Below are 15510 nucleotides of genomic sequence, written 5' to 3' on the forward strand. Positions count from 1 at the left end.
GTGTATCAGTAAGCTATTATTACCGTTTTTTTCATGTATAATGCGCCCCCATGTATAATACGCACCCTAAAAATGGCATGTTGATGCTGGAAAAAAAGCCTGTACCCATGTATAATACGCACCCAAATTTTGACTCCTACTTAAATCGGTTAACGTAAAATTATTTCAGAAAAAAGATCTTTGGGAACAAATGGATGTTATTCTGCCGGTCAGTATCACTGCGCATGCGCTAGCAAACTCGATAGCGAAGAAATGTTTCGGATTTGTGTAGGGGACATTGTGACAGCAAACAAGCAGATGATCGAGCAAGCGTCTAATACGAGAGCATTGTGTTCGTATGGAGTGTGTTTGACGTGAACAGCAGAGAAGAAAGCGCATCTGTAATGGCGGCCTCCGTATCATACCCGGATTAAAAAAAAAAAATCTTTTTTGTACCCATGTACAATGCGCACCCCAAATTTTAGGACAATAAATTAGTTAAATTTTGCGCATTATACATGGAAAAAAACGGTATTCAGTGCAATGAGACTTGCAAAGAACAGAAAGTTTCCTAAAGGGGCGTTACGCGCAACATTTGCTGTGACGTCAACTCCCAGAGCCCCTCCATCTTTGGCAAAGAAGAGGTTCGTAAAACTTGGACAAACTACTCAAAGTTCTGATTCGGCGTTTGAAATTGTGGATACGAAGAAGGGTTGTGCTTCTAACCATTCGGGTTCGTCACACTAGTAAACCGATGTCTTCTGAAAAGCGGGTTTAGCTTGACGTCTTTGACATCTGCACAGCGTCAGCGGGTGGGTGAGTCACTCATGTCCCACACTGGAGGCTCAACAGTTAAAAAGCGATGCCCACACTTGTCTCGGATGACCGCTCGTAGACGTTCTTCGCACCATTTCATTCCCCGAAAGGCTGCCGGTTCCTCGGCGAGTTGCGCCCTCTTTTTATGAACGGGGCCAATGCCGGTGGACAGCGGCGAGGGGTCGCGACGTGGAGCCCGCCAGCAACTGAGCCGGTCGGGCGTCAGAATGAGGATGCCCCGAGGAGGACGCTTGTTTCTGGCGACGTGCCTGGGATCTCTCCTGGTCCTAGTGCTTTACTTCCAGAGTATCGGCAAGCCTGGTAAGTCAGCCCCAGACACTTTTATTCGGAATAGAACTTTCTTGTCTTATTCTCACACTCAATGCAACTACAACGAATCGTCGCCTTGCGATCGAGAGTGAAAGTAAAAAAAAGAAGAAAAGAACGAGCGAAGGCTTTTGAGGCAAATCATTTAAGTTAACATCGGCTATAGTTTACAATTCATGTCCAAGTATTAAAGTTATATTTCCTTAGTAAGATGTTGTATTAGGAGTAAAATATCGGATCTTTTGTCTGCTATATGAATTGATTGACAAAAAAGCTGTATCATGAATTATTCATTCTAATATTGAAGTATGACAATATTACTCGTGGTAATAATATAAGTACAGATGGAGTTGCATATGAGCCAGTGCACAAAAGGCACGCATGCATTTGTACGTTGTACATATGCCAAAGTACAAAGTCGTAGTTTGGAATTCCTTTATCTTGCATATGACTTCATATTGAAATGTAATGATGAATCAATGAAATTGAAATTTATATAGAAATCTCACTTTTTATCCAGCCGAAATGTCATTCCTTTGTTGAGAGCCGTATGCGACGTAATTTCGTTTTGTGTGCACTGAGTGTTTACAAAATGACAATAAAGTCTGTCTAAGTCCAAGTATACTGTACCATTAAGATTTGTGCATTTACTAGGGGAATCATGTGTGTGTGTGTGGGGGGGGGGGGGGATCACTATCTTGTGTCATGGTTTTAAGATAATGTTGTGGCTGACTTTCAATAGGATGTGGTCAATCTGCAGAGGGCAGTTTAAATGAAGTGCATGTCAAATGGAATGAATGTGCATCAAGTATGAATAAGAGCAATGTGGAAAGTGAAAACCTTTGAGACCCCCTGCATTCCTCTGTGTCCCCCTCCCCTCTTTTCATTCCTGGGCTTAGGCCATCATAGACTTTAGAAGGCAGATATTACTTCCCTATCGAACAGCAGATTTCTCTGGGAGAGGAATCAGTACCAAAAGACAAAGCCTCAGTAAGTAGGCTCTGATTGATTGGTGCAAAGCAAGCATGTGAGCCTGGACAAAATTTCCCCCCATTGACTGTAGAGCTTGTGGATCTTATAAACCTTGCGCTCCTCAAGCTTCCATCTGAGGGTGCCCGACAGATGCTCTGTAGGGTTTAAGTTTGGTGACAGTGTTGGCCAGTTGGCCTTTACCTTCAGTTTTTGTCACCATGTTGGAATTCTGTCTTGGTCTCAACAGAGCATAAAACATTGTTCCCATAACCCATGTCTTAATCCATGTTTATCTTCAACTATGCTTTTTTGTGCATCATCATTAGAAGAGGCTTCCTTGGGGGACGACAGCCATGCTTGATCAGTTTGATACATTGTGCATTGTATGGTCTGAGCACAAAGAGGCTGACAAGACCACCTGGATATGATGCTGAGCATGCCTGTTCTGAGCAGAAGCGGTCCTGTTAAACCCACTGTATGTTCTCGGGCCACAATGTTGCAGCTCAGTTTTAGGGTGTGGGCAGGCTTCAATATAGCTACTAAAGCAACTGTTCATTTTTTTTTCCGTTTCTCTTTTGCCACAAGGTGCTACTTTGAACTTCCAGTGAGCTGCCTGAGAGAGTGTTAAAAGGATACCATCAAATTTAACACACCATCTCCCCGTAACCCGAGACCTTGTAAAACTAACATGTCACATGGAAATGACAAATATGGACCTATTCACTTTGGCGTGTACACTGACTACTTGTAGCAAAGTGTTATTTTCTTAAAGTTTATCCTATAAAAGATATTTTAAAAAAAACTGACAGTCTACAGTACAGAATATAAAATGTTAGAACTAAAATTCCCATTTTAAATGTAATCACAGCCGACATGTTAAGTCAACCACTGTCACAAAATATGCATTCTGAATTTGAGCAGCAATTCACACATGAAGCAACACACCTGAATAGCCTACAGTGCCCACGCAACATCACGCATGCTGCTTGTCCTGTCTGGGCTTGCTGCACAGGCTCACCAGTAGCCACTTTAGGCCCAGTGAAGTTCATGATGAATGTCAACGCACAAGCTGTCATTTTTTTTCTTTTCCGGATCTGACTGTACAAGGAAAAAACTCGTCTGCTTTCTAAAATTGCAAGCAGGCATGTTTGATGTGTGATAGTCACTGTTGCAAACGTTTTATGAAGAAAAAATTAATGGGGGAGAAAAATCAATGAGTTACCCTCCGGTTTTAAACATGGACATACAACCTACACATTAAAGAAATACACTTTTGCACTTCAGAATGCGCTCGGATCATAACATTGCCTTCACCATGACAACTAACGATTTATCTTAGGAAAGCCAATTATCTGGCTGAGCCATACTGTACATCCTGCATTGCTGTACAGGAAGCTTGTTGCATATTATTGTTTTGTATTCATTGTCTGACTTCCTGTGCCAACACCCTCAGGGTGGCTCTCAGGAAAGAAATACAAGCTTTATCCATTGTGCCAATATAAACTCATCAGTCTTGTCATCGTTATTGCTTTAATGGTTATTTTATCTATAAATGTCAGTATACCAATGTGTCTCGGGTGATGGCTGATCCGCTCAAACAAGAATTTCGTGTGACAGTCAATCAGGAAAAACGTAATTGAGCTTGAGAATGAAACTGGTAATAGATGGGGTCATGGGTTTAACTCCTTACATGATCACTCAAAGGCTACGTTCATGCTGCAATGCATGGTGCCCACTTCGGACTTTTGTTGTTAATTTTTTGTAAAGCCCCTATCCCACTGAGGGGCGAACTATTGCGAGTGTTTTCAAATGCAGCGAATGTTGCAATCTCAGGAAGATTTGACAGGGTTCCTAAAAGGTAGCAAATGTTTACCAAACTGTTGGCAGACGTTCGCCTGTAAGTTTTCTTGTCACAATTGTGTTGTCACTGTATTTTTTTTAACATGTTCAACATTTCCTTGCATGAAAACAAAATCACTAATTTAAGTTAGCGAACATCTGGCAAACATTTTGCAAACATTTGTGACCATGTACCAACAAAGGCGTAAGACCATTCTTCACAGCAGTCATTTTTAAATTCATTAATAATACAAGTATATTATTGTCCTTGCTGAATTATTATAAAACTATGGATTTTCACAGAACTTTTTGAGGGTGACTGGTGCATATGTTCAGGATCTGGATATGGGTGCAGGTCTAGATGTTTATTCAGTTTCATTCAATATGAAATCAATTAAACATTTGAGAAGCATAATGGCACCACCCTTATCTTTGTCATCCTCTGTGAATCAAAGTAGATTGCAAACTTAGAAGGTTTGACAAATGAACAGTCCAGTCTTGGTGTCTTTGTGCTCCACTGAATGAAACTCGAGTTTAATAATATCTTTATCAAATGCTAAAACAATAAATGAAAAGGTGCAGAAGAGTGTACCCCTCGAGTTTTCTTATTTTTTATTTGACTAAACGGAGTCAGCAACTCACTTGTCACATAGTTGTGCAGTGTGTCAATTGAGTTTGCGACCCTGCCAAGTATCATCACAGTATGAAGCACTGCAATCTGCTGTGTATGCACTTGTGGAAAACAAAGCAAAGTCGTGAGTGTTTACTTAAGTCAAACCCATTCCCATGTGCTAATTTGCTCACAGCTCCATCGGAATCACCATAAGTCTACAGTGCATCCCGTTTACAAAAAGTCAGGACCCGACAGGTTTCTCACCACACTGCCACAGATGACTCAAAGAAGTAAAGTTGGTTCTCCTGAGTCGTGACAGTGAAGGATTCCTCCTCACAGCTTTAAGCTGAAGACATTAAGGCCTTCTGAGTGAGTCAGTCCACCACAGCTAATTGTAGCTCACACTTACTGTAGGCGTGAAAGAGACACACACTTATTTGGAACTGGACACGTAACCAGAAATGTGTAAGTCTGTAAGACCTGTGCTCGACCTTTTATCATTCACCTGCTCAATACTGCATTAGAGTAGACATCACTTTAATAGGTCAGAACTTATTTTTCTGTTCAATGCTGTTTAACAATGTTTATTTTTGCTTATGTGTTAACAAGTATTGCTTTAAAATGTTATTTTCTGATGAAGCATATTCTAATATTTTGAATTAATAATAATAAAAGAAAATAAAGCTCTTGTCAGTTTTATTCTTGCAATATTTTCAAACTTTTGTCAAAGTACCGTTTTGGTACCAGTATCGAGGTACTCTATGCAAGTTTAGTATCAAAGCCAAAATTTTGGTATCGTGACAACACTATTCCTCCAAATGATCTCTGAAGCTAAACATAAATACAATTCCACACCATTTCAATTTATTGCACATCTTTGTGATACACATATTGCATGTGAAAATGTCACAATGATATTCAAAGTCAAAGTCAGCTTTATTGTCAATCTCTTCACATGTCAAGACACCGAAATTACGTTTTCTCTATCGCACGGTGACGAGACATATTACACGATAGACATACAAGTAAACGACACAATATAAAAACAAGAAGGCACAAACAATAAATAATAAGAATGATGAATAAATAATAAATAAACAGATAACACAATAAATAAGAGGAGCAAAACGGAGCCAGTGTGCATACAGCAGACAGTAAGCGTAGCGCAAAAGTACAGGACGCTACGCAGAAAGGGGAAGCGAGTTCAGGATCCTAACAGCCTGGAGTATGAAGCTGTTGTTGAGTCTGGTGGTGCGGGAGCGCAGGCTCCTATACCTCTTCCCAGAGGGCAGAAGCTCAAACAAAGAGTGAGCCGGGTGACTCACATCACTCACAATCGTGGTCGCCTTGCGGGTGAGATGGGAGATGTAAATGTCTTTCAAGGAGGGGAGTGAAGCACCAATAATCTTACCAGCCGTGTTCACTATGCGCTGCAGGGCCTTCAAGTTGTAGTCAGTGCAGCCGCCACCCCAAACAGCAATATTGTTCCGCCCTAGTGTATTGCAGTTTCGAACCATATGAAAGTCCAGTACTTGTATAATCAAACGGCTAAGGGCTAACTGACACTAGACAACGCGTAAAGTTGCTTCATGACACTTGACTAACAAGTGGTTTATATAACCAGTGTGAATTCCACGAGCTTTGTTCAAGCATGCTGAATTTCTTTGGCCCCCGACACAACCGAAAGACATAGACAGGTGCTCAATATCTAAGCATATCGGACAATGGGTGCAATCGTTCCACTGGCCAGTTACTGCCACGTTACATAATAAAAAAACAAAAAGCAGAATGACCAGAAATAAGTGACAAAGTCAAGTCCTGTCTCAACGTGATATCCTGTGTAAATGCGGTCAGCCTGCCTCAAGCACAGTCTGAGTACAAACCAGCAGGGAACTTTATTATAGAAATATTTCATCCTGGTACTGGACAACTACCCCAGTTTATACCCTATCATTAAAATGAACATTTAAAAGCAAGTGTCTGCACAACCTTACAAAGGATGTCACCTATTGTAAACTCACATCATCTTGCCGGTGTAATTGCAACCATGTGTCGCGCTTAAGCATGCTCATGTGTCTGCCCCGTGTAAAGGAGGCTCCTTGTTTTTCTTATTTGGCTTTAGTTTCCTTTTCAGGACCAAAATGTACTTTGCGTGTAAACTTGAGCTGGATGAAATAATCAACCATGGCTTAGCTGGTCTATTTGGATTCTCAAGAATATTAATGCTTCATTATGCCAAGACATTTTAGACAATTAATGTGTCCAAATTTGCGGGGACCTTTCTGTTCTAGCGTGACTGTGTCCCATTCTACTGAGCTAAACCCCAAATCTAACAAATACTTTCAGGTTGGTACTCGTCTACTCGAATACAAATGTCGAGCTAGCACTGACTTCATACGCTCTTCTCCTTTCACTTTTAATATGTCGACTATTACTTTTCTGCTGTACACGGCCTTGCTAAAAAGAGGATTTAGTAAGTGAAAGCTTTTTACTTCTCAAAGTAAATATTTACTCGGTCAATGTCGCATAATGTTCTCAGCTCTTTATCTTGATCAATGAGCGGAAGAGGTTTTTAAACAGGGAAGCGAATTTGCTCACAAAGCAGGACCCTGGTTTTGTGCTGATTGAAGATTAGACACATTAACGAACATCCTTCTCCCACCAATTGTTTTAAGCTCGTGCTGTCCTGTTTATAACGTCACGTTGACTGAGTGGACTCGTGTTTATTCGGGAATAAAATATGAATACCACTGCATGGACTTTAAGCACTTAACAGACACTGAACCCTGACCCTGAACACTGGCCTGTTTGTGTAGGGGCTCAGCTTCAACCGCCTGCTTTGCTTCACTTCCTGGGTTTGAGAGGAAGCTGTGGCTTTCTGGTGTGTCAGAGCGTATGACACAGAAACAAAATATGAACCTTTTACGTAAATAGGTTGCAGACAAGAGATTATGGTATGGAATTTTCAAATCTACATTGTAGTGACCAAAACAACATGATGTTGCTTAAATAAGACAAAAGACAGATGCATAAAAGAATGCCAAAAGTATCAATTTATTAGACAACACCAAACTTCCCTCTCAGACAGTATCGAGCTGAACAGAGCATTGGTGGAGGAAATCAGACGGACACAGGAATGTCCTGCTGCAGATGGAATGTGGTGCACGATCAGTGGAAGGGTTTAATTGAACAGGGGGGGCAAGGCTAAACAAAGTGAGATTCAGATGCCCTCCAGTGTAGGCAGAAGTGACATTACAGCAAGTCAAGTTTGTTGCGATAGCCCTGAATCACAAAAGTCTCAAAGAACTGGAATTGGGAATGGAAGGGGCAAACCACAGACAACGTAAATAGGTGCCAGTCATCCAAAATGAGCTGGTGATTACTACTGACAACTTGAATCTGTCCTTGGACCTCATGTGTCCATCCCCACCACTGATTGTTCCTATGCCCCCTCCATAACTGTGTTTGTGCCAGTGGGATGATTTAAAAAGTAAAATGATGATGACAATAATGTGCTCAATAAATTGATTTAAAAAAAATCAGGATGCTCGCTGTTGTCATATTGATGACTGAAATAGGATGACACACACACACACGTCAGTGTGGCTTAGAATCTGACCTGTGCACTGATCAAAATTACCATAATTGGGTTGGCTCAATGATTTTCTTTTTTAACAAGACACTTATCTGCCCCACATTTCGGCAACTTGCACAAGTGACAAAGACAGGTCATTTCTTGAACATACAATAATAAGAAAGCCCATCTATCAATACTTCACATTCTCATCATCAGCAAGCAGCCTCAGGTAATTATCAGCAGTGTGAAGGAGGATTAAGTCATCTTAAACCACAGAGTTAATCATTTTAACTATGGAGCAAATTCAGTAACCGTGTTCACAACAAAGGCGAGCTGAGGTGCAAGTAGGCATTTCTAATGTGATTATTGCTGAAGGAAGTGCATTGCAAATGAGGTTGCAAGCACTGCCAGCATAGAAAAAGACACATCTGGTGGACACAGGCTTCTTTCACTCTTATTTACAGGCTGTTTGGCTTTCAGACTTTCCATCAACCGCTGGTGACCTACCTTGTTCTCTAGCTATTAAATGCATCCTGTGCACTTGAAAAGCAATGAGTTAAGAAAGCTGTAAATCTGAGAACTAAATAATGATTTAAATATGATTTGCTGAGTTACTATGGATTCATGATACATTTAATGCATGGATGTATTGCAATTATTAATCACAGCACAGTCTTTGTTCAAGAAGCAGCGTATTTTTTTTTTTTTTTTTCGGTATGGCGCCGTAAGTGGCTGCCTCCCAGCAGTGTTCTCTCCTTTCCTCTTTATTTCTTTCTTTTCTCCTTTTTCTTTCTGTCTTTGTGGCGCCGTTGTGTGGCAGCCTGTGTCTTTTGTATACCCACTCTGTGGTATGAATACTGCTGGGGCCTGAATTTCCCCACCCCTGGGGATCAATAAATATTCAATCAATCAATCAATCAATAAGCCAACACACATAGACCATCCCTTTGCTAGTCACATGAGATGGTGTTGCAATTTAAAAAAATATATATATTTTAGTGTATTCATTGGATTTAGTCTCAGTTCCTCATAGTCATATCCTGAGTACTGTCACATGGTGACAGGAAAGGTTTGGAACTGCTAAAATGTGAGCTGTAACTTTAAGGTGTAATACATTTATTTGGAGTGTGCCTGTAGTTTTGTTTTATTGTACAAGCAACTTAATTTGTATCATTTTCTCGAGCAGTCCTAAAGAATGTGGTGGGAGTGGTGGATTCTGAACCAGCGATGAGCGATGTTGTTCCACTCCAAATATATGGTGGTCAAAGAATAGGTAGATTTGAAAAACAATCATTCGATCTATCTTTTGTGTATAACTAAAATAAGATGCAATGATGTTGTCACGGAACGGAGTGGCAAATGGAGCAGGGCGACCAAGTGCAGCTTGGACCAGGGTTTATTGGAGCAAACTCAAACTAACAGACTCGGTACACTGACATAACTGACTAACAAAACCAACAACAGGAACCGAACAGAGACGTGAGACAAAAAGACATTATCATGACAGCAACAAACAATGCTCCGACAGCAAATGATACACAGACAGGACTTAATATACAAGACAGGTAACAAGAGGCAGGTGAGTATGATCACACTAATCATGGGCACACAGGAGGGGAGGGGCGATCACACAGACACACGGACAAAACTATGACAACATGGACGTGACCGGGGACGAGTCGTGACAGAACACCCCCCCCCCACACACAAGGGACGGCTCCCGACGTCCCAAAAACCCAACCACCCACGGCGGCACGTGGGGGGGCCGGGGGGTAAGCGCACTAGTCCAGACGACCCTACTGGTCCTTGAAATAGCCTGAACTGCGCACGGCGGCGACTGAGGAAACAACCGCACTCGGCGGCAACTTGGGGGACAGAACTGCACTCAGCGGCGTTCAGGGGCCCAGGGCCACACTCGCGGCACACACTGGGGACCTGAACCGCAATCAGCAGCAACTTGGGGGACAGAACTGCACGCAGCGGCAGTCAGGGGCCCAGGGCCACAATCGCGGCACACACTGGGGGCCTGGCGCGCAATCGGCAGCAACTTGGGGAACAGAACTGCACTCAGCGGCGTTCAGGGGCCCAGGGCCACACTCGCGGCACACACTGGGGACCTGAACCGCAATCGGCAGCAACTTGGGGAACAGAACCGCACTCAGCGGCGTTCAGGGGCCCAGGGCCACACTCGCGGCACACACTGGGGACCTGAACCGCAATCAGCAGCAACTTGGGGGACAGAACCGCACTCGGGCAGCAATTTGGGGAGCAGAACCGCACTTGGACGGCAACTTGGGGAACAGAACCGCACTCGGGCGGTAACTTGGGGAACAGAACCGCACTCGGGCGGCAACTTGGAGAACAGAACCGCATTCGGGCAGCATACTAAAGTCATCGCCGCAATCGGCGGCATTTGAAAGTCCGGACCGCGATCAGCGGCATTCGGAAGGCGGAGCTGTGGCAGCAGCACGAGCCACCACGCGCCGCAGCAGTGGGAGTGGGGCCAGGGACGATCGCGGGTCCGGCACAGCTGGCTTGGAATCTGGCGACGCCCGCGGGTCCTGCAACGCTGGGGTGGAGCCCGGTGGCGGGTCCGGCGTCGCGGCAGCGAAGTCCGATGACTGTCGCGGCGCTGCTGAAGCAAGGTCCGATGGCGACAGCGGAGCTGATCGCGCCGGAACATGCAAATGGAGCAGGGCGACCAAGTGCAGCTTGGAGAATATCGCCTAACTGCAGGAGCAAGCCATACAAAGTATAAAATGCCGTAAAACACGTGTGTGCCGGCTAGATTCCCCACGTCTTATATCCACGAGCAGGGTTCACGCATCAGGCATAAACCAAGCTTGAGAATATGACCCAAAAATGTCTGATTGCAGAACCCAGTGTTGGGACCAGTAGCACGCCAAAGAAAAGCAGGAGAAGTCCACTGCAGACCCTCTATAGTGGAGACCAGGTAAGAACACACACATCAAATACAGTTTGCTTCTGTTTGGTACATTGTACATTTTGTTGTCCAAATTTGTCAAGCCCACCAAAACCAATCAGTTTATAGCTTAACATTTTTTGTCATCCTTCTGCTGCGGTATTAAAATAACGACGTAACACAACTGAAAACTTTGCTGTAAGTTGTTTACTATTGTGGAAAAGAAAATCTTAAAAAAAAACTACGGCTTGGAGATCATGGCTTTCCTACAAAATTGTATTCTACAGCTGTTCGTGTCATCCCGCAACTAGTTGGCACTTTTAGAAGTTGCCCCTGTTTATGTTATTTTAACCCTTGTCCTTCAAGCAGCGGCAGCTGTTGGCTGATCAGAAGTCACTTCAAGGTCGCAGGGAGCTGTTGGAGCAGGCTTGTCTGAGTCATACGAAGAAGCGGCAGGTTCTTTCCCCAGAAGATCTTAAACACCTCATTGTGGATGACAAACACAGCCTCATTTACTGCTATGTACCCAAGGTTGGTAAATACGACCTTTCCGAACACAGTTAATTTGTTCCATGGCCACGCTTATAACGCAGAACACGTATAAAAATACAAGCCTCTAATGTTGTAACATAATAAATGCATACAGAAATGAAAACCGTAAATAATGAACGTTTTGCCACGTTTTTTGCTTCATTTCAGTGGACATTGTGCCACTCCTTTGGTGTGTACACTTTGGCTACAGTAATACAGATGTAGAGACACACATGAAGAGTTTTGCAGTGGGTGCAGTAAGCTCCATGTTGAAGTCACATATCTCAACACAAGCAAGCTTTTTATTTGAGGGAGTAGATCAGTTGAGTCTGAGGTGTAAGCGGAATTTACGGAGAATTTGGGGTAATTGTGCATCAACTTTTGCACTCACAGTGGTACAGAAAAGGAATATCTTATCATATTCAAATCATCTGTAATCCATATATTCTTAATCGTAATGTTCTAAGATGAAATTAAAAAGGCATTAAACAAATTGTTACGCTGGTATGTCTGGGTCATGTAATGCGGCCTCCCTTCCAGGTGGCCTGCACCAACTGGAAGCGCATCCTCATGGTCCTCACCAGCGACGGCCGTTACACCGAACCCCTTGCTATCCCCGCCAATGAGGCCCACGTAGCAGGCAACGTGCGCACACTGTCCGAGTTCTCGGTCCCCGAGATCAACCGCCGCCTCCGCAGTTACCTCAAGTTCATCTTCGTGAGGGAGCCTTTTGAGCGCCTGGTGTCGGCTTACCGCAACAAGTTCACGCGTAGCTACAACACAGCTTTCCACAAGCGCTACGGGACGAAGATCATCCGGCGGCACCGGAAAAACCCAGACCCGGAGGCTCTGGAGAATGGGAATGACGTGTCTTTCCACGAGTTTGTCCAGTATCTGGTGGACCCTCGGACCCAACGAGAGGAGCTTTTCAATGAGCATTGGGAGAGGGTGCACTCCCTCTGCCATCCGTGTATGATCCACTACGACGTGGTGGGCAAGTATGAGACGCTGGAGCGAGACGCCCATGCTGTGCTTTCGTTGGCGGGGGTGGAAGACAAGGTTGAGTTCCCAACGTCCAGTAAAAGCACCAGGACGGATGGCAACATGGCGGCACGCTTCTTCAAACACATTAGTCCTTTTTACCAGAGGAGACTGTTCAACCTTTATCGTATGGACTTCTTGCTCTTCAACTATTCGACTCCGGAGTATCTGAGAACTTGATGAGAGGGGCTTGATCTTGTAATTTAGATGTAGCTTTCTTTGGGATGGGGAATTTGCACTTTTTCATCACTGTGGACTGATTCCTCCTCCTCCTTGCTGTGTGATGAGCCTCATATGCAGAGAATTCTTTAATTTTCTGGTGAGATTTACTTGATTAAGAGCTGCACGATATAGCCTTAAAATAAAATCCTTATCGTTTATACGCAAGGGGGAAAAAAAAGTCTGATTTCTGATAGATTTGTTTTACTTGGTCAATTTAATTCAAAGTAAAGTACAATGACATAATTAAAAAGTTGGAGAAAATGGATTTTTAAACATACTGTGATGGGAAAATGAAGCTTAAATTTGCTTCATGAATCAGTTGTACTTTTTCACTTCTCCAGATGGGACACTCAGTTTGACATTTGGCTGAAAGCACACCGACTTGTCATTTTTTTATACCCCTTTATAGAAACCAACAGTGCCGTCTAGAGGAGTCAAAAATACAACTGGTTCATGAAGCAAATTTGAAGCTTCATTTTGCTATCACCAAATATAACCCTTTGTACATTTTCATAAATAATCAAAAAAATATTACCTTCAGGATTAATATGGTATGCAACAACAAAACTGTCACTAAACACTATGAATTAATGGTGTGGCTTAACAATAAACCTTTTTTCATGGAAATGTTCACAAAATCTCACATCGAGTCCATTGTTAGGCAAGGAAAATAAGCCGGTCTATAAAATGAGGCTATAGGCATGACCTGCTACTTTTTACAATGTCACAAATGATCTCTGAGTGGGCGCTTGCGCAATGGAGAGGTATTTTTAGCCTTCATGTAATTATTCAACTGTGGAATGGTTACTTCATGCTGCTGTAAAATTTGGTGAACTTCCAGACGCTCTTATTGTGAAGACACACCACCAGAAGTAGTCGGGTAAAAAGTGAAACACTGACCTGATTGGATTTAACCCGGAAGAAGTTTGTAATGCTTTTACATGAGCTGTCGTGCATATTGTCTGAAGTTGATCACAAAAGCCACTTCACCGTTGAAGTAGATCAGTGTGTGGCTACATGACTGCTACTTCTGCAACATATAAAGGTGCACTATGTCTTTGACAATGTTCAGTGTGATGAGTGACTACTGGCCAGGCTCCATGTGAAATAATTGTGCTAATGTTGTCTGTTTCTTAGCACTAGTTCTAACTTTCTTTTAACCTTTAAATATGCTTTGCAGCAGAATGTTTGTCTGACGCCGCATTTCCAAAGTACTGACGAAACAATGTCTCATGAGTCAACTAGCTCCACTGTGTTTCCGAAAAATGCCACATGGAGTTTGGGGTGGGTGTAACCCCTGAAAAGAATGACGCGTCGAGATAATCGATTAAACGACCAGCAAGGTGATGTATCTTACATGAAACGAGCATGGCTCTTTGAGCCTGGGACCAATGAGTGAAGCCTTATTGTTGTGGAGCTGGTTCTCCTTTTGCAGGTACTAACTGTGAACATGAAAATTCAGTCCAAAGCTCCTCTGGTATCTGGAAAAATGTTAAATTATTCATATCGATGCATTAGATATTTATTGTTGTACAGTGATGTATGTTGTCTTAGTAGCTAGGGGGGACAAATATGCAAGTTGATATCATTGAGATAATGTGCCACCAAGAGCAACATTACATGGATTATGCAATATCATTGGATGAAAACCACCTTTGATTGATGGCAATATTTATGTAACTGAAAGAGGGGAAAATGTCATTTTGCATCGTAGAAAAATTCTAAATAAAGAAAATACTTTTACATTTCATCTATTAATCAACTAGAGATAAGATCGTTGCAATGTCCATGTTTGTGTATTAATTCGAGTGTACTGCAAGGGTTAACAATGTCTATATTTGCTCTCACCCGAACTATTAATAGACTTTGTATGCTGAGTTTGAGTCACTAGGGATTAGATACAAAGAGTCTGTTACTTGTTTTTTTTTTTTTTGCACATTGTAAAGCGATGCCAAATAAAAATCCAAAGTTTATTTGTTACAAACCGACTACTTGTTTGTTTCAGTTCACAGTGTTTTACCAATCTAAATGGTTTTCATTTCAGCTTACAGTCACTGCCCAATTCCAGTAAGCTTGCCATCTCTCCACTATTGCCGCCTGCTTCGCACTGGGCAGCAATACTGTATAAACAACGTCATGACTGTGGTCGAAATTTGAGTGAAGCCCAGCTCGGGTCAGAGCTTCCCTTGTTAGGGCCCACCGTGGACATGAAGTGGTGGAATCCACCAACATCAACATTGCATAGGCTTGCAGTCATGAACAGCAAAAAAAGGATGTTTTATAAAAGGGGGTAGTGCTTGGGTACAGCTTTTCAGGTTAAGATTACCAATTCGTATTCATATATGCGGATCCATACAAGTATTGATAAAATTGGTACTAATCAGTATTCCAAACTTTTCCTCTTGTGTTCTCTCTGATTGGCAGTACTAGGCCAGGGAAAGGTGCTTTTGAAAAGGAAGGTTCCGATCATATTTAATATATACAAAATTGATCGTGATTTTTTTTTCAGAATGCGAACTTTGCGTTTCTACTAGCTGTACACAATTAATCCCCTCAGAAGACAAATATTTCATTGAGTTGTGACTACTATATGTAATGAATTTACTTTTTCAATTAACAAAGTTCTCTACTCTATTTTAAGTACCGTGTTTTTCCATGCATAATGCGCCC

The 15510-nt window shown here is 42.6% G+C and overlaps 1 protein-coding gene across 2 annotated transcripts; it reads left to right on the top strand.

The window, feature by feature from the left end:
• The first annotated feature begins 570 nt into the window (after positions 1 to 570).
• On the top strand, positions 571 to 14824 carry LOC133145684 (carbohydrate sulfotransferase 11-like). Of its 2 annotated transcripts, none has more exons than XM_061269357.1 (4): positions 571 to 1116; positions 11000 to 11076; positions 11413 to 11577; positions 12118 to 14824. In XM_061269357.1, exons 1-4 carry the CDS (start codon positions 954 to 956, stop codon positions 12796 to 12798), a joined length of 1086 nt encoding a protein of 361 aa, XP_061125341.1. In that variant the 5' UTR covers positions 571 to 953; the 3' UTR covers positions 12799 to 14824. The 2 variants fall into 2 exon arrangements, with proteins under 2 accessions (XP_061125341.1, XP_061125347.1); XM_061269363.1 differs by having other exon boundaries at positions 11416 to 11577.
• Positions 14825 to 15510: the final 686 nt, after the last annotated feature.

This window comes from Syngnathus typhle, linkage group LG2, assembly GCF_033458585.1.
Source record: "Syngnathus typhle isolate RoL2023-S1 ecotype Sweden linkage group LG2, RoL_Styp_1.0, whole genome shotgun sequence".
Classification (NCBI taxonomy): Eukaryota; Metazoa; Chordata; class Actinopteri; order Syngnathiformes; family Syngnathidae; genus Syngnathus; species Syngnathus typhle.